At 38.7% G+C, this 19,757-nt stretch overlaps 1 protein-coding gene across 2 annotated transcripts in view; it reads left to right on the top strand.

Annotated features, from left to right (window-relative positions):
• The window catches only part of TBCK (TBC1 domain containing kinase), a 227,695-nt gene extending 209,538 nt beyond the window's left edge, over positions 1-18,157 (top strand). For both annotated transcript variants that reach the window (XM_066385886.1, XM_066385885.1), the window contains one exon: positions 16,140-18,157. In XM_066385886.1, the coding sequence (XP_066241983.1) occupies positions 16,140-16,250 (111 nt within the window). In that variant the 3' untranslated portion in view covers positions 16,251-18,157. The remainder of the gene's footprint in view (positions 1-16,139) is intronic.
• Positions 18,158-19,757: the final 1,600 nt, after the last annotated feature.

Below are 19,757 nucleotides of genomic sequence, written 5' to 3'. Positions count from 1 at the left end.
CAATAAAAGAAAAAGGCTCTTGGTATTGAATTTAATAAGCAGCAAAATATCATTGAAAAACTTCAAGAAGGAATAAATGAACCACTTGTCTAGTATATGACACTATTAAGATCACTCATTTGACATATAAATTAGGACCAGAATGTCTTTGTAATGCAGATGTGAAGGAATTACTCTTCAATAACCAGATGTATTGAATATATTGTCTAAATCACATAGAAGACAGAAGAGATCTGAGAAATGCTGCTTATTCACAGACCTGAATAACAATCAAAAGATACATAATAACATTTTAATTATGTATTCATTAACTATTTCCTGTAATTACAATTGATTAGCAGTTTATTGGTATGAGGTGGTTTCCTTATAATTACCACTTCATAAAGCTTTTATATTTTGCCTAGCTTCCACATTAAATACATCTGAACACCTTTATAATCTGCCTGCCATTGCTTATCAAGAGGGAATATTGTTTTTCCCCAGAAGAGGGCAAAAAGAGGAGGACTCCAAAGATCTTAGTTTAATTCGAGTCCATGTAGATTTTTCTCTGTGCCAGAAGTAATTCCTAAATGTCACTTGTCAGTTATTCTTTAATTCACTTTACTCAACAGGTTAAATAAAGCAGTGCACTGTTACATAATCAAGCATATTTAGATAGTTTGTCAACAAAGTTATGTCAGCACCAAGGGAAGTCAGATAGTCCCCAGGGAGTAAGTGGAGTCCTGGGTCTGAAATGTGTATTGCTGCCCCAAGGGTGGATCACATTTTGTGCTGATTCTTGCTGCTGTATGGCCAAGTTTAATTTGACAAGGCAAACAAATATAGATGGCATCTGTTGTTAGAGTTGATGGGTGTTGGATGACCTCTGTGTCAAAACAAGGAAAAGTCAATTCAACAATTTAAATGAAAAACAAGGCAAGATCTCACTCTAGTCTCATTGCAGACAATCATCTTTTTGAAACTTATGTGAGAAACTTCATCTTCAATTGCTAAACTGGCATTAGATTCCCTGGGTTTAGAGGGAAATCACACTTGTATGATATATATAGAAAGCCCCATAAAAATACCTCTTACAAAACTGAAATGTGCTGAATGAAGCTCAGAGAGCAAGGATATCTATCTGAGAAGTAAGGCAATAACTGGTCAGGTCAATGGAGAAGGCAGACGTTGTCTACTATGCATGTCATAGATTATATGAACCCATAGGAATGGCTTCCTTGAGTAGATTACTCAGATTTAAAGGAAATTTTTAACTTTAATCAAATATTATCTAGAGGAAAATGTGTGAGTTTTTCTGGATACTCATAACAAGTATTACTCACACTACCCTATATCCAACTAAGGTCAAAATCTCATATATCTTGGCTTGACAAAACACCATCATGAATCCACCTCTTTCCTAGAAGTAAATTATAGTGTTTAGTGAGAATGATGACTTAATACCATGCCATGATTTAATGGGTTATTGGGTTATTTTTTCTCCCCTGTGGGATCCATCTCTAGAATAAGCCTCAGACTGAAAAATGGCCAACATGGACCAGAACAGGATGAAATTCCAATTGGTATTTCTCCACCTTTAGTGAGACCTTAAGAAAAACTGTAAACATCATTTTGCTGTGCTGCTAGTCACTGAAACTCATTGATCTCTGTTCTCTATCAAAGATTACATGTTGTGGTTCTCTAATCTCTAAGATTTTTCCTGCCAGCATATCACATTCAATAGATTATCACAGAAAGAAATTGAAGGAATATTTGCATTTCACTTAGTCTCGTCAGTTCTTTGGAAAATATTAGAAACAGCTGATTTTACCCTTAAAATGTTATATTCTTGGCATTATATCAGTACTTTTTTTTCAGCAAAAGAAATAATCATCTGAGAACATAAAAATCAATGGCAAGTAATATAGGTCATGAGTGCTATTATTCTTACTTCTAAAATAAAATGAAGCAAAACGCCCCTTCCCCCCAAAATAGTAAAGAACAAAAGATGTATCTCTGATTAACATTTGACTCAGAAACCTAGACAAGAAACAATTTTTGTGGAGATTCTGTGATTAAACACTGTGAGTGGCTGATGCTTTCTACACATGGCGTATAAAAATTAAATTTAAAACATGGCATTGTTTTCAATTAAAAATAAGCAGATGTATAATAAGTAAAGCATGCCAGTGAAGCTATTTTTAAAAATAAGATATTAGTCCAATTGTGTTCACTTACACTCCCCTTGAAGCCAAGGTTATTTGATCTTTGGATTTTAGGTTAGAAGTTATTTGTACTGCAGTAATAAGAGACTTCCACTCTTGTATTACTTCCTGAATCCCTTAACCGACTTAAACCAAGTTTTACGATATTATGATGATCACTCACCATAAGGGCAAAGTCTCATGTATCTTACCTATCGCCGGTCCCTTTTTCTCTCTCTGTCTCCTTCCTCTCTTTGCTCAAGCTCTTACTCTATCTAGCCTTTGGTTTTAGGTATTGGAGGTTATTCTACTCCAGTAGGGGCTCAAAGGGGACCAAATGACTCTGAAAAAATTTTAAGTCAATCTAGCAAATGTGTTGACTCTATAGTAAACTTCTTTGGCTCCAGATAGTATCTACCTAATTCTTGAGGTTAATATGGTACTTTTAAGCCACTTTGTGTGAGATCTTTTACCTGTCAGAAAATGTTTTAGGTCTCTTTATAATTGTACCTTCAACATTTTGATAAAGAATGGGAAGTGAATCTCCTTCATGAGTTCCAAATATGCAAGGAATTTTTTCTTGGTCTTGTTAGAGCTATAAGCACTGGCTATGGTTAAACTTGGTTTTCTTCCTGACTTTTTTTCCTTGTCTTCTTGTTAGCAAATGTTTTGGTCTGTGGGTTTATGTCAGATTGTAAGGAAACATTTTACATATAATGCAACTTGAGCACACTAGACATCATATGAGGCTGAACAGTAAAAATTCTCCTATTCTGTATAACTCTACCTTTGTTAAATGACAGAGAATTACTTACTTTAAAGGACCCGTGAACTAAAATAAACCTGTCTCGTGGAATCCCTATTCTCATAGTTTTTCAAAAGTTATATGAAGTAAAAAGCAACATAGGAAGTACAGTAAAGAGGACTTTAAAATACCTAACCCAGACTTTCATTTTCTGTTTTTTAACGTGTTTACTAGATGTGCCTAGTGTACAAGCAGTGTTTAAAAAGACAGAAGAAGCTCATTTCAAATTTTCTGGAAAAAACTGCCAAGTCATCCTCTGAATCCTATGATCTCTGCCACCTATATTCACGACTGATCACAGGATGAAAGTTATTTTGTCTCATTATGTGTTATTCTACATGCCCACCCTGCCCTCCACAGCCCACCATTTAATTAATCACTCCTTCCCACAGGAATGTTTGTGGCTGAATAAAAACTAACCATAGTCACCCTCCCGCTTGACCTTAGAGAGGTTGGAACTTGGCTGTGATCCATCATAGCTGTAACTGTTTTGAAGCTGAGTTTTTATTGTATACATTCTTTTCAGAGCATAGTATACTATGTGGAATATGACTAGTGGCTTGGACATAGTATGAGTTTACTGTTCTCTGTTGTCTAATGTAAACAGAAGGAAATGAATGATCGTTGCTGAAATTCTAGTCCCAAATATTGCAGATCAAAGGAAAATGTACAAAAGGCTCTTTAGAGCTCCTGATACATGATGGTATTAGATGATGGAATTCTATTAAACGAGGCTTCTCCTCTAATATGAGCCAGTATATTTTTTATTAGAATAAGAACTGTTTTCAAACAAATTTTGTCATATCTAAAAATGTTTTCTCTTATTTTTTTTAATGTGAACTTTAAAAATTTTCCAGGTAGCCATACCTGGGAGGACTGTTTGACACTATAAGCTATAGGTAAACACTAATCTGTACATCTACAGCAGCGGTTCTCAACCTGTGGGTCGCGACCCCGGCGGGGATCCAACGACCAAAACACAGGGGTCGCCTAAAGCCATCGGAAAATACATATTTATTATACAATACATTTTTAAATAAAATATGTATTTTCCGATGGCTTTAGGCGACCCGTGTTTTGGTCGTTGGATCCCCGCCGGGGTCGCGACCCACAGGCTGAGAACCACTGATCTACAGGAAAATTCCAGTTGTCATATGCATAAACACTAGGTCACAATCAACTCTCATAAATTTTAAAGTTAAGTGAATTTGTATAACAAAAAAATTTTTTAATCTAGAGTTCATCTTGAGTTTTAGAAGGTCCTCTGAACTATAAAAAAAACCTTTTTGAAAGATAATAGATCTATAGCTTTCATCTTATTGCCAAAAGTATATGTGAGCCAATAAATGATAAAAATTACTGTTCCATTATAAACAGTTCACATGAACACTGATTTGTCCCTATTGGAGACAAATCTGCCTTTTGAGTTTGAGTCTATACAATTGCAAGGTGTTGTAAATGGCTCTCCTATTAAAGAATTGATTAAAGGACAGAAAGTAGAAACTAAGTGTCTTACCTAAGATCCCACAGCTAACCAGTGACAGAAAGTTCCTATACTTTCCTCCATACCACCCAGGCTGTTTGTTTGAAATAGTGAATTCCCTCACCTTGACTAATGGCAGCAATTTATATTGAAAATTACTGTTTGTCTTATCACCCTGTGAATGAGGTCTGAAATTCTCTCATCCCTTCAACCTGTCTTCACTCAACTCACCAATATCTCATGTATGACTTGCTGCAACTTTGCATTGTCCCCGCCTGCAGTCCCCTTCCTTCCTCCAGTTCTAGCCCACTATCAGAGTGAACTTTTAAAAATGTAAATCTAATCATTGACAAAATATCTCTGTGACTTCCCATCACCTTCAAAATAAAATTCAAACCCTAATCATGGTGTACAGGGCTCTTCAGGACCCAGAATCTGCTTCATTGAGCAGGCTCATCTCTCCCTGCTTCCCTCCCCTCTTAGATTCCTGCCATAATTAACTACTTGTAATTCCCTACATACTGACTTTCTTTACTTCTTTCTATTTGGAGCATTCGTCCCACTTATATTCAACTGGGTAACTCCCATTTGTCTCAAAAGGCTTCTTATGTAGCCTTTCTTCGTGGAACTCAGTTAACTCCTCAAATATGGGACTAAGTACCCTTCCAAGTGCTCATAGAAACTCTTACTTGCTCTTAAAATGTCATTGGGGCCACTATTATACAGAGAGGTTTTATGTATTTTAGGTAAAAGCCCATCCTTCCTTTAAAAGCATGCAGCACCACGTAAGGGCCCAAAGCTGGGAGAGAGGACGGGCTGCATTTCAGGCTCCCTTTTACGTCCCAGGTTCTCTAATGCAAAGCATAATTTGCACAGCGATACTGATGGTTCTGTGTAGCATTCATCAGATGACATTGTAACGGCCTGTTCACTCATCTGTATCTCCAACTAAACTCCAAGCTCACTAAGGACAGGGATTATATTGTATTCATTATTGTACCTCAGCCCCTAGCATAGTGCCTTTCAAATAGTAAGTACTCGATAAATATCTGATAGTTGAATTAATGAATAAACACATGAAAAATAGTAGTTTGTCATTAATTATACATTTAAAGAAATTGGTTTTAAAAAGGCAAAAGAAAAAAATACTAATATCAACTACTAGTTTAATTCAAGACAATAAATATTGAGTGCCTACATGATGAAACTTTTATGAGGTAACAGAAATGAGAAGGACATAGTCCCTTGCCCTCATAATACTTTCAATCTAATTAATAAGATGGCACATGTATACAACTGATTAAAACTCAAAGCAGAATGTGGCATGTGCTATATGAAATTTATAATTAAAGTTCTAAAAATTCATTGAAATGAAGAAATTTCTTCCAGTTGAATGAAGGGTTCCTAAAGCTTCATAGAGAAGGTGATGAGAGACCCAAACCTTGAATTCTGAGTAGAATTTCAGTAAGGAAAGGTTTGAGATGAGGACCATAGTGAGTTAGGAGCATTCCTGGCAAAGGAAATAGCACAGACCCATTGGAAAGCAAGGGCTTCTTTGAAGAGCATTTTAGCTGCAGATAAGACTGTTTCCAGAGAGGTGGAGAGTCTGGTTATAGATGACCTTGAATGCTATGCTAAGGAGTGGACTTTCCAGCAGTGGGGAGCTATTAAAGGTTTTTCAGAAGGAAGGTGACACAATCAGCTATATTTTAGAAAGTCATTTGGAAAATTACATTTAAAGTGTCTCCCCTCTCTTTTGTCCATGATCACAATGAAATAGTAAATTTAAAATACCAAGAACTAGAGATCAGTTTAAACTCATCTTACATTTCCAGTCTACTTCAGTGCCAGGTTCTTCCCAGATTCTACCTTTATGTTGACCTTCTGTCACAAGCTTGCAATTTCCCACTACAGTATCTAAATAGTGTCCAAGTTCCCAGGGTTAGCAGAACAGGTGGCTTTAAGAAAATACAACATAATCAACAGTTCGAATGCTATAGATAGACATGGTTACCTGAAATAAATGTACTCTTATTGATCAATGTCAACGGGCTAAATTTAATTTTCTAAATAAAATTAAAAGAAAAAAGACAACAGAGGGTATTTGTCTGAAACTGATAACCAAAGTTCTGCAACTTTCAAAAGGAAATTAGCAAAATGGCCTCACTGCTTTTATTGTGTAATTCAAAGCATCTGATCACATCCTGTCCTTACCTTCTCTTATTTGACACTAAAACACAACCTTCTCATTAACCATTTATTTAAATATACATAAATGCATGTATTTATACAAGGAATAAGCAAGTATATGTCTAAAATAATTTCTTTTGTTCTAAAAATACAAAGAAACTTTGGACTTAATGTTATCAAAATATTTGATAATATTTGAAAGTTTCCATATAGTAAGAAATTTTAGGCCCTGACCGATTGGCTCAGCAGTAGAGCATCAGCCTGGCATGTAGAAGTCCCGGATTCGATTCCCGGCCAGGGCACACAGGAGAAACGCCCATCTGCTTCTCTACCCTTCCCCCTCTCCTTCCTATTTCTTTCTTCCCCTCCTGAAGCCAAGGCTCCATTGGAGCAAAGTTGGCCCGGGTGCTGAGGACAGTTCCATTTACTCTGCCTCAGGCGCTAAAATGGCTCCGATTACAGCAGAGCAACAGGGATCCGAGCATTGCCCTCTGGAGGGCATGCCGGGTGGATCCTGGTCAGGCGCATGAGGCAGACTGCCTGCCTGCCTGCCTGCCTCCCCACTGCTTCTCACTTCGGAAAAATACAAAAAAAAGAAGATATTTTAGATACTAGACATTGTTCTTACTGACTGTAGATATGCAAACTATTCCTTGGAAGAAAAACATGGTCTTGACTCATCTTGCTTAAGGACAATAACCCTAAGAAGGAAAAAAGTCTTTACATAACAGTGACTGGGGTCTCAGGATTTCCTGGGTCTTTCATAATGTTAGTATGTAGGAAGAAAAGTGCCAGGTAAACTCGAAATGGGAAAACTAAAAACACAAGAGCCGTTTAGGTGGTTCAAGAGTAATTGGAGTCTCAATGGAGTAGAAGCAGAGGAATGGAAAAGAAGCTACGGATCCAAGACAATCACAGAGAAAACTGACACCCTCTGTGCCTCATTGAATGAGGAGCCATGAAAAGTTTATTTTCTTTTAAGTCAAAAATAACCTAAGGTTTCCAGGTTTGGAAAATAAGGTAGATGTATAGGGAATGTAATGAATTTTGGATATACTAAGTTTGAAGTGCCAATGTCAGTCAAGCACTTAGAGGTTCAGATCAGACTTTAAAAAAGAGTGAAAACTAGATGTGTTTATAGAATCCTTCACTTATGAAATAAACAGTATTCTACAATACAAAAAAAAATGATGTAGGGTCTTTCTAATAATTATATTTAAAACTTATAAGTGCATTATTCCAGAAAAGGAGATAAGTTCCAGGTGATAGCGTCAACAAGAGATTGGTGAAAGACCATTAAAAGATATATTTGTTTCTAGCTCGGTTGCGAGTATAGCCCCAGATGGGCAGAGCATCGGCCCCAGACAGGGGTTTCTGGGTAGACCCCAGTCAAGGCACATGCAGGAATCTGTCTATCTCCCCTCCTCTCACTAAAAATTAAAATTAAAGTCATCGCCCTGGCCGGTTGGCTCAGCGGTAGAGCGTCGGCCTGGTGTGCAGGGGACCCAGGTTCGATTCCCGGCCAGGGCACATAGGAGAAGCGCCCATTTGCTTCTCCACCCCCCCCCTTCCTCTCTGTCTCGCTCTTCCCCTCCCGCAGCCAAGGCTCCATTGGAGCAAAGATGGCCCAGGCGCTGGGGATTGCTCCTTGGCCTCTGCCCCAGGCGCTAGAGTGGCTCTGGTGGCGGCAGAGCATCGCCCCCTGGTGGGCAGAGCTTCGCCCCTGGTGGGCGTGGGGCACATGCGGGAGTCTGTCTGACTGTCTCTCCCCGTTTCCAGCTTCAGAAAAATACAAAAAAAAAAAAAAAAAAATTAAAGTCATCAATATATAGATGGGGATTAAAGTCAATAGGACTAGACGAAATCACTTAGGGGATGAAAGTAGGTAGAGAAGAGAAAGTCAGAAGACAGACATGGCGCATAAGGCAGGAATACAGGAAAATCCACCAGAGGAGACTGGAAAGACCAGCTAGAGAGGTGAGAGAACTAGGAGAGAGTGGTATACTGAAGGCTAACAGAAGAGTTTCGAAAGGAGGAAGATATGATCAAATGTATCAGATGATGCTGATAGGTCACATCAGGTTCAAATTCATCTTAAAAATTAGATTTGGGGCCCTGGCCGATTAGCTCAGTGGTAGAGCGTCGGCCTGGCGTGCGGGAGTCCTGGGTTCGATTCCCGGCCAGGGCACACAGGAGAAGCGCCCATCTGCTTCTCCACCCCTCCCCCTCTCCTTCCTCTCTGTCTCTCTCTTCCCCTCCCGCAGCCAAGGCTCCATTGGAGCAAAGTTTGCCCAGGCACTGAGGATGGCTTTGTGGCCTCTGCCTCAGGCGCTAGAATGGCTCTGATTGCGGCAGAGCGACGCCCCACATGGGCAGAGCATCGCCCCCTGGTGGGCGTGCCGGGTGGATCCTGGTCGGGTTCATGCGGGAGTCTGTCTGACTGCCTCCCCGTTTCTAACTTCAGAAAAAAAAAAAAAATTAGATTTGGTATTTGACATAGTAGAGGTTATTGCTGAACTTTATAAGTGTATTTTGGGGGAGTGATGGAGACGCAAGTCCAATTGGAATGGATTTAAGAGGGAGTAGGCTTCCTGCAAAGAAATGAAAAGAGACAGCACAAATATAGACAAATATAGAGATTACAGGAGATTTAAAAGGCATAATTAATCACAGTGAGTGGACCTTGTTTGGATCCTGATGCACATAACAGATTGTAAATATAAATAAGTGGATGATGGATGGATGAATAGATGATATCTGTGAAATAATTGGAAATTTGAACACTTATTTGATTACATTAAGGGGTTATTGTTAATATCTAGGTGTGATAATGGTACTGTGGATATATTTTGAAAGTCTTTATTTCAAAGACATATATATGTTCTAAATGATATATGGGAGTTACATCAAAACAAGAAGTGTGGTTGAGAGGAGTGGTGGGAGGAATAAGGGAAATAAATTAATTGGCTATGAGTTATAATGATTAAAACTGGGTGTTAGTTACCATTCTTGTCTGATTTCTTTTTTCTATGCAGTTCAACTCTTTTTTAAATAAAATCAGAATAGACATAGCACATGCAGTGCTAGAATCTACTTGTGTGTGGGTGTATATATGTGTGTGTGTATATAACATTTAATATAATTAAATATATAGTATAATATAACTATATAAAATTATAATTACATGCAATTATAATATGTAACATAATATATATTACTTTTTTTCTTAATAAAAATGTTAAGATATGAACTGGAGACAGAAAGTATAGGCAATAGGAAATTAAAACAAGAAAATACTCAGTGTATCACAATTATTTATATATTCCCTTATATAAGACAAACTGTTAAACTTTTTTAAGATAAATGTTAACACTATCAAATTTCTTAACCTTGGTTCCAAGAATATACATCATAGCATTGATTCTGAATATACCAGACACCATTAGAATCATTATCCTTAAAATAAAATAGATTAGAAAGCCCAAACCACATAATATCTATTTTATAAACTCCCATTTTTTTCTTATTGCACAATTAACTGTTTTCTAATAGATATCATCCTGAAATTACCTGTTTGCTCCTTGTCACAAGTGCCCATAGTAGGGCGTATGATGGTTACTGTCCTTGTGTTCACCTCCTTGGTTCTGCCCTGCTGCTGCTTTAGCTTCTGTGAGTGAAATAAGATAGTAAAGTAGCCACTGTTCTCTTACAAGTTTCCCACCTTATGCAGCACTCTTCTTAGCCTTAATGAGGTACAGTTGACACATAGGAATTGTATATGTTAAAGGTGTACTACTTTGTTTTTATATACTATGCATACATTATGAAATGATCACCACAGTCAAGCTAATTCACATGTTCATCACCTCACAGTTATTATATTTTTCTTAGCAGATTTCAAGTATACAATACAGTGTTGTTATAGTTGTTATACATAACTGTAGTCAGCTTGAGCTCCAGAACTTTTTCATCTTGCGTAACTGAAACTTTATACCTTTTAACCAAAGCCTGCCTTTACCATCTTGCTCCTGGCAACCACCATTATACTGGGCTTCTGTGAGTTTGACTATTTTTGATTCCACGTATTAGTGAAATCACACAATATTTGTCTTTCCGTGTCTGGTTTATTTCACTTAACATTATATCCTCCAGGTCGATCCATGTTGTCACAAATGGCAGGATTTTCTTTTTAAAGTTGATAATATTCCATTGTGTGTAGCGTATGTGTATCACATTTTCTTTATCCGTTATCTGCCAGTGGACACTTAGATTGTTTCCATATTTTGGCAATTGTGAATAATGCTACAGTGAACATGGAAGTGCAGATACCTCTTTGAGATCCATATTTTATTTCCTTTGGATGTTAACCCAGACGTAGGATTGCTGGATCATATGATAGTTCTATTTTTAATATTTTGAGGAACCTTCATGGTGTTTTCCATATGGTTGTGCCAGTTTGTTTCCCACCAACAGCACACAGAGTTCCCTTATGTGGTTTACTTAAGAAAACAAACTTATGTAGAACTCTTTAAGAAAACAAACCTCAAAATTATACTTAACTATATAATCAATGGAAGAGATAAATCATCCCTACCCCTTTTCTACTAAGCTTTGCCATATCTCTCATGTTTCTGACTGGAATCCCTGAAATAGACAGATGAAATGATCAAGACCTTTATGAATGGCCCCAAAAATCTCTTAAAAATCAGGACAAGAAAACACTTCAGTTATAGTAATCCAAAACCACAGTGTACTCAAAATGGAGACATCACCCCATATTCTATTTCTTATCTCAAGTATGCTTATCTGAGTTGGCTAGATAAATCTTAGAAATAGATTCATAATTTGCATGAAGTATCAGTCTAACTCCCACCACAGTGTGAGAAGTATTAAGTGTGCACCATATTTTCAGTATTCCAGAGAGTCTAGAGGACACATAAAACTAAGATAGCATCAATGAAACCAAGAAAATGAAATTGCTACAGCTGCTCATTACAGGATAATTGCCAGTTCTCTTATTCAGTTATATGCCCAACCAAAAGGGATATTTCCGTGTCCAAAATTTAGTGTTATTTGTGGGAAAGGAGTAGACAAAATGGAAGAGAGAACTAGTCTTCTCAGATTGAGCTTCACCAGTATGTTAAGCAATTCTTGCCAATTGTTCAGTCCCCAGTAAACTCAGTAGGCCGAAGTTCCACATCAGGGAAGTTACCTGTCCTGCAGTGTGCTCCTTGCAGTCTTGCAGAAGCCAGCTTTGCTTAGCTTCCTGCTACTACCAAAGCCTGTGCCCTCGGCACCCAGTGCTAGAGAAACAACATTATCCCGTCCTATGCTCCTCCCAAACCTTACCTATTCTTGGCTTTTCCTTTCGTGACCTTAGTTAACCTGTACTATTCTGTGGTAGATCAAAAATCTCTTTTCTTCACTCGTTCTTCTGCTACAACAGAATTTGATTTCCTCTGGACAAACTTTCCAGCCTCTTAGTCGGAGCTAAGATGCAAGATTAAGATAGAAAACAAGATAAGAGTGGCCCCCACAAGAGCCTGCCACTGCCAGACAGTGCTTTTCTGAGGTGTGCCAACACAAGCCCTAGAAATGAATGCCACCACCAGATCCTCCTAACCAGAGGAATGACAAAAATGCAAGAGTTTTGCCCTCTCCACATGGGAGTACTACCCACAAGAAAGGCAGCTGCCCCTGCAGTCTGAGTCCCCAGGTCCTCTCCCAGCAAATACCAGATCCTGCCAACTCCAATGGAATGTGCCCTGTGTCTCAGCGGGACATGCCGTTTGAGGAACCCATTCCCTCCACACAGAACTTGGTCTCACCAGTTCTAGCCCTGCAAACATGTTATCATCTTTAGTGCAAAGTAGCTTACTCTCCACACAGGAATAGACCTATAAAAATTGCAGTTTGAGGTCCCAGTCACACCTGACCAACAAATGAATCCTGTTACCTGATGATTCTCAGTGCTAACTACACAATAGAATGACCTGGCAGTAAAAAAATTAAAAAAAAAAAAAAAAAGAAACCTGGTGCTCCATCCTAAGAAACTCTGTTTATTACTTATCTGGAGTGGGACTGAGTATCACTGTTTACTAAAAGCACTCTGACCATTCTGATGGCTTCATCACCATGGGTCCAATATGATACTCTGTCACTTCCACCAAGGCTGTTGCTTAGCAAGTCTAGCTTTCTGATTTCCACTTGGCATCAGGCCTCGTCCAGAGCTGCAGCTTGCAATCTGCACTAGGACCTTAATCAAGTCCAGTACCCTGTGTGTGTGTTCTCTAAAGCTGCCAAAGCCTCCAGATGGAGAGGAAAAGATAGACAGAACCCTGCCTTCTGCATGCCTGGTTCTCCTCAGTTCCACCACGTATCTTCAACATGAGTAATGTGGAAACCAGCTTTGTATACCCACAGCCCTTTCTTCCTCCCTGGCTTGTCAAGCTATAGCCATAGAGAACAGGTCCTGATCAATGCACGTGGCCGTTACTGGGCCCCCATTCCCTTCAGAAGTCAATAATGAAAGAGGATGGTGAGGGAGAAACATCTTTTCTACCTCCTGTTAAATTCAGAAGTCCCTGAACTGCTTTTGTTTTTTTTTTTGTTGTTTTTTTAATATTTTATTTATTGATTTTTTAGAGAGAGAGGAGTGAGAGAGAGAGAGAGAGAGAAGGGGGAGGAGCAGGAAGCATCAACTCCCATATATGCCTTGACCAGGCAAGCCCAAGGTTTCGAACCAGCGACCTCAGTGTTCCAGGTCGACACTTTATCCCACTGCGCCACCACAGGTCAGGCCCCTGAACTGCTTTTGTAATAGCATCCATACCACTTGGTATTGCTTGTTACTATCTCCTCCGCTGTGCTATAAGCACTGCAAAAACTGGAACTGCATCTGGCACTTAGTAGGTGCTCAGTGAAACGCTTGACTGATAAATGAATGACTAGCTGGAGATGAAGAGCTGTTTCCATGGGAGGAGTGGAAAGATGAGGTGCTAGCCTCAGTGTATGGGGCCAGTATTTAACATGGGTAATTGGAACCAGATCAGAGGATCAGAGGAGCAGAACGTACAATTTTAACCTGAAAACTCAACATTTGTTCTTTTTCTTTACTTATGCACAACCTTGTTCATTTTTTTACCTAAACTTTTCTTGTATTCTTATATTTCATTTCTGCTTTTCTTCTTAGACCCCCCACAGAGCAGCACCATGCTTGTTCCAAAGGGCGCTGTTCTGCCTGCTTGTCCTTGCCATTTCCTGGCTCCCCCGCAGCCTAGCTGCTCTGCCCCTCCTTACAGTAACAGCAGGAGCTCTCCCCAGCTCTACAGCATGGTTTAAGGGAGATTAGCAAAATGTACAGTAAGTCCTTCCTTTCTCATTTTCTGACTTCTGCAGTGTTTTGAAAGTACTGAGTACTAAGACTGCTTATCCACAAGGCCTTTTGAGTTGATGGTATGTTTATCTTAGAATTCCACCCTAAATGGTAATTGTATTGCCACATGTGGGAGAATGGAGCCAAGATGTTTCAATAATCATATGCTACCAGAGACTGAGCTGCCGGCACATGACTCGAGGCAGAAGAATCTGGTGCCTCTGTTCTTACGGACTGTGTTCAAGGAGAAATAAGCAAGAAGAACAGGGTGAAGATCAGCTCACATTGGAACTTTAGATCACCTGACACCTTTTGAAATACCGGTGCACTATTTCTCATCACCATTCATTGCTATTATGGATACCCTCTGTGGCCCTAAACAAGCCTAGGATCTGAAATGGGAATAGCCATTTGGATCTCTGTGAAGGCACTGCAGAGGGTGGAGAAGATAAGTGGGGTCGGCAGTACTGAGATCCATTTATGTGAGTGGTTCTGAAGATCGCCAAGATCCCAGTCCTGCACAGATCCTCTTCCTACATACTCATGCCTTTATCCTTTTGGCTTAAGATAGCATTTTTCAAAATATTGTCATGGACTACTTGCTTTAGAATCCTCTAGTAGAAAAACAAAGCAGCACATTCCTGAGCCCCTGATCAATTAAGCAGACTCTCTGGGCGTGAGTTCTTGTACTTATCTCGACCAAATCACTCAGCTCATCCTTTTGAACCATGAAGTCTAGACAGCTGGCTTGAGATTTTACCCACTATTACGTTTCAAATACTCTCAAGAAGCAATAAGCACTGTGAACAGATATTCGTCATGTTTCTTGAAATATCTGAGGCCAGGTTATGATGAAGTAATTGAAAAGAAGTTAAGGACACAGATATCCAAAGGAAGGACTAGGGCACCAGCAAGGGGAGGGAATGGAGACGGAATGGCCAGAGAGCCAAAGAAAACCTTCTTTGCTTCATTCTTTTGCCCTAAGTTATAGTCCTTTGTCATAGTTTAATTCAGCTCAACGAGCACTTACTGAGCCCTTGTATGTGCCCAGCAGCAGGGATAAGAAAAACAGAACAGGTTTATGATCTTAGGGGAGTTTACAGTTTGGTAGAGGAAGCAGGCCCTTAAATGGGGAATTTAAATAAATATGGTAAGCCAAAGACAGAGATTTACACAAGAAATTTTGGGAGCTGAGAAGAGGGCTCCTCGTTGAGACTTAGCTCCTAGAGAAGGAAGTGCCTGAATAGGGAAATAAGTAGAAATTAGGCAGCTGGGGTCGGAGTAGGGATGCTTTTGAGGAAGAAATAAAGGGGGCCCAGGAGCTCATGGGAATAGAAGCGTGTTCCCCACAGAGGGTGACCTGCACAATCAAAGGCTCTGAATCCTGAAGGGACCCCTTCTGTCAGGGACTTCCAAGCTGTTCAACACTGCGCTATCATGAAGGAATAAAGGGTGGAGCAGATATCAGTGATCCTGGATAGGGAGGCACTGGCCAGGTCTGGGAGATAATGTTTCATTTGATAACTTCAAAGTCCTTTTTGCGTGGACATCGGGAAGACTTTGTGGGTCAGACCTTCAAATTCATTCCAAGCTGTGGTCTCAAACTGTTTATTGTGGTTGCTCCAAAAACATATTACAACCAGTCTGTAGACCCTATATTGGACATTGTGCATAGAATTGTAATAACTAACAAGTTGACAATAAAATAAAAAATTATTCAGCATAGTTATGAGAATGTTTTTTATTGGAAGCATAAATAAAAAATAGGACTATTCATGACCTCTCAAGTGGGAGACTGAGAACAGAGGTGGGAAGAATTCACTTCTCACTGTATACCCTTTAAGTTGAATCGTTGGCATGAATATTTATTGCCTAGTCAAACAAGTTTAAAAGAGAACTAAAGAGACACATTTATATCATAGCATAAAGAAATTGTCAACATATGAGTAATCTAATTTCTATTAAAAAACAAATTAAGGATTCAGTAATACAACAGTGACAGCAATAGTATCATTGGTTTTGTTTTGTACAGCTTGAGAAAAAAATGGGATGGGACAAATAAAATTTTGTATATCCTCTATAAAATTGGCCTTTATTTTCCAGTTTGCAGCACATCTTGTGAAGATGAAATACCCAAGAATCTGCATTCTAGATGGCGGAATTAACAAGATCAAGCCAACAGGTCTCCTCACCGTTCCATCTCCTCAAATATGAAGAACCAAAGGCTGACTATCAGGAAACAGAGTGGCACCAGCCCCCAACAGCACAGCCCTTCACAGCCTGCCACTCTAAGATGGAACGAGACTTCCAGAGTGTTTCATTTCCATAAAGTTTTGTCATGAGACATGTGGTTTTTTTTCATCTCATGACCCAGATGTTCAACTATCCAGACAACAAACTTGACTGTACATGTATTGCTAGAATTTTTTTACCGGTGAAATCCGATCATGTATTTTTAGCACATTGCAAGACAAAGCCTGAGGAATTCAGCTGACAAGGCAGATTTTACATTATCAAGAAATGTCACTTGCACTTAAAATGCTGCCTTCCATTGCCCTGAACAGACAGTCCTAACAAAGGTATTATTTAGAAATATAGGTTGAATGTGGGCTGAAATCACTCTTCCATGATAATGAGAAGTGAAAGGCTATTCGTAATGCATTCCTTATAAGTAAAGGCTACGTTTGGCAACTCACTTTTGGCCTAGACGTGTGTGTGTGTGTGTGTGTGTGTGTGTGTGTGTGTGTGTGTGTGTGTGTGTGTGTGTGTGTTTAGAGGGAGAAGAATTTAGCCCATTGATGAAAGTAGTAATACTCTACTTCCAGAAAAATGAAAGTGTAAAATCATTTATATATTAGATAATATTTGCTTTGCTTTTGTAGCAGAGAAACCCAAAATAAGAGCAATTTAAACAAATTAAAACGTTATTTCTCTTTCACTTAGTCAGCCTAGAGCTAGTGTATTAGTTTCAAAACGTTAAGGACTGAGGTGTTTTTCTTGTTGCTTTAGCACCCTCAACACTCACAGATCAAAATGGCTGGTCAGCTCTCACCACCACAGTCTGTAGTTTAGAAGGAAAGAACAAAAGAGGGGTGTAGGGGAGAAAGAAAGGAAAGAAATAGGGAGAGAAGTAAGAAAGAAGGAAGGAAAAAATGACAGAGAAGGGAGGACGTGCTTCTTATCTAAGGACAAAATCCAGAAGTTGCACATATTACTTCAGCTTCAATACCATTGGCCAGAACTTATACATATGGCCTCACCTAGCTCTAAAGGAAAACTAAGAATATAGTCTTTGGCTGGGTGGCCATTTACATGGCATAAAGGGGAAAAAAATGTGTGGGAACAAAACACATATGGAAGGACAGCTAGCAGCCTCTGCCACATTATTCTAAAAATTAAGTACTAGATTTCATTGAATCATAACCATAATACAATTTCATGTACCATGAGGGAAGAAAAAATGCAGCCAAATAAACGGTGATACAACATCAATTATAAAATGCATCTCCATTTCAAAAGTGTGAAAAAAAATATGTATCTTAGAATTATTGAAATAGATTGCATCTTCTGTCTTCCATTTTATTTTAACTAAAACATGCTCTATCATCTTTAACTTATATTCATCATTGGTGTTAGGACTATCTAAACAGAACATTAGAATAAGAACCTCAATTCAACTTCCTGGACTATGGTTTTACTGTTGCTGTTTGTTTCAGGTTTTTGCATATATTTTTTATTGAGGTATAATTTACATAACTTAAAATTTACCTTTGAAAATATACAACTCAGTGTTTTTTAGTATGTTTACAAAATTATGCAATCATCATTCTAATTCAAGAACATTTTCATCACCCTGAAAAGAAATCCTATGTCCCTCAACTGTCCTTCCCCCTTAAACCCTCCCAAGATCTTTGATTTAATTTTTGTATGTAATGTGCAATAGATACCTGACTCTATTTTTCATGTGGGTATCAGGTTGCCCCAATAAATTATAATCACCAAATATGTTTTGATACCTACGATGTGCAAGACACTGGCATAATCAATAATTATATTATTCTGTGACCCCCAACATAATATACAAAGGAAAATTGTGAGAATAAATGAGAAAAGAAAATTTTGCCACAGTTTCTCTGACATTTTGGGGGCCATGATCTACCCTGGTTAGAGGAATATTAAATCCTCCTATCTTTTCTTTCAATCTTTGATGACTTATCTGACCTCCCAGTCATAATGCAGCAACAATGGTCATTTGGGAAGAGTGGTTCCGAGCTCTAGCAGCCCTGCTAAGAAGTGAGAGAAGGATGGAGGGGTGGGACTTGGACTGAATGGGGCGGCAGGTAGTGGGAAGGATGAAGACCTGATGTTGTGAGCAGAGCTGTGTGAAGATAGCAGTAGCCAGCCTTCATCACAATTTTGCATTTGATCTTTCTTGAAACTTGATACACTTAGGCTTTTGAAAAATTGAAGCTTATTAAACATTCAAATTATGAACAATATTTAATATTCTCAACGTAAAATAAGTAGTACATAATCACTGCCATGTGCACATGCAGAGCATGTTATTTGATGACAGATGGTTTCAACAACTACTTACTGAATTAAATCTATATAACCCATGATTTATAGAGGTCCTTTTAATTGTATTATTGACTTCTAACCTCTCAGCAGCAGCAGTTCTTTTCTCTGACATCAGCATTCTCTTTCCTCTGCTTGTAATGCCCTTTCATTTATACTTGTAATAATAGACATCCCATCATTTTGCAACTGTGTGTTCACATTTGGGCCTGATATTAAAATATGAGTTCCTTTAAGGTCAGAGACCATATTATACCTCTTGTTATATCTTCAGCAACTCACTCCACTGAAGATGCTTGATAACTGTAAAATTGGATTGCATTATATCTCTAGCTTAGAGACTTTAGAATCTTTATAAATAGGAAAAAACTTAAAACAACTGAGGTAATTTTTTTCAAGTGCCCAACTTACCTGGTACCTGATGAACGTAAGTTAAAATCTCAATGCACTGAGTGAAGAAAGGATCTCTAATGTACCACCCAGCACTAAAATTTTATAATCCTAGAAGTTGGAACTGATAACTTCCAACAACAGGGTAAGCTAAGCTAGTGGCGCACTTTTCCAAAACACAGAAGTACTAGTCTAAAAATGGATGTTATTAAAAATGTTTTGAAAAGAATTAGAAATTCCTTGATGTCAAATAAGAAGAGGAACTGCAACATTATGCGGCCTTGGGATATCAGATATTAATTTAGGCCCTAGGATCTGAGCTTTTAACATGCACACGGGGCTGGAAGACACAGCCTTGGGCCTTCTGGAGGGGACTTGGAACTAAGACTACTTTACAAAGTGACATTCTCAAAGATCTCTGGCCCGTGAAATGACTAGAAATAACCTCCCATCAAATCGTGAAGCTACAGGGTGATTCTGGCCTGGTATTCTGAGTGAAGGAATTCAGATCTCCTGGTGGAGAAAGATGGAGCTAGTATTTGATGGAAAGCCTGAGGTACTGTATTTTTCGTTCCATAAGACGCACCTGACCATAAGACACACCTAGGGTTTCAAGGAGGAAAATAAGAACAAAAATATTCTGAACCAAATGGTGTGTTAAAATATTTAATAAAATATTGTATTTTTTGCTCCATAAGACGCACAGGCATTTTCACCTACACTTTGGGGGGGGGGGGTGCGTGTTATGGAGCG

Source organism: Saccopteryx leptura, chromosome 5 (assembly GCF_036850995.1).
Source record: "Saccopteryx leptura isolate mSacLep1 chromosome 5, mSacLep1_pri_phased_curated, whole genome shotgun sequence".
NCBI classification, from domain to species: domain Eukaryota; kingdom Metazoa; phylum Chordata; class Mammalia; order Chiroptera; family Emballonuridae; genus Saccopteryx; species Saccopteryx leptura.
The sequence above is the reverse complement of the archived record's forward strand: the minus strand, read 5'-3'. Positions and strand labels throughout refer to the sequence as shown.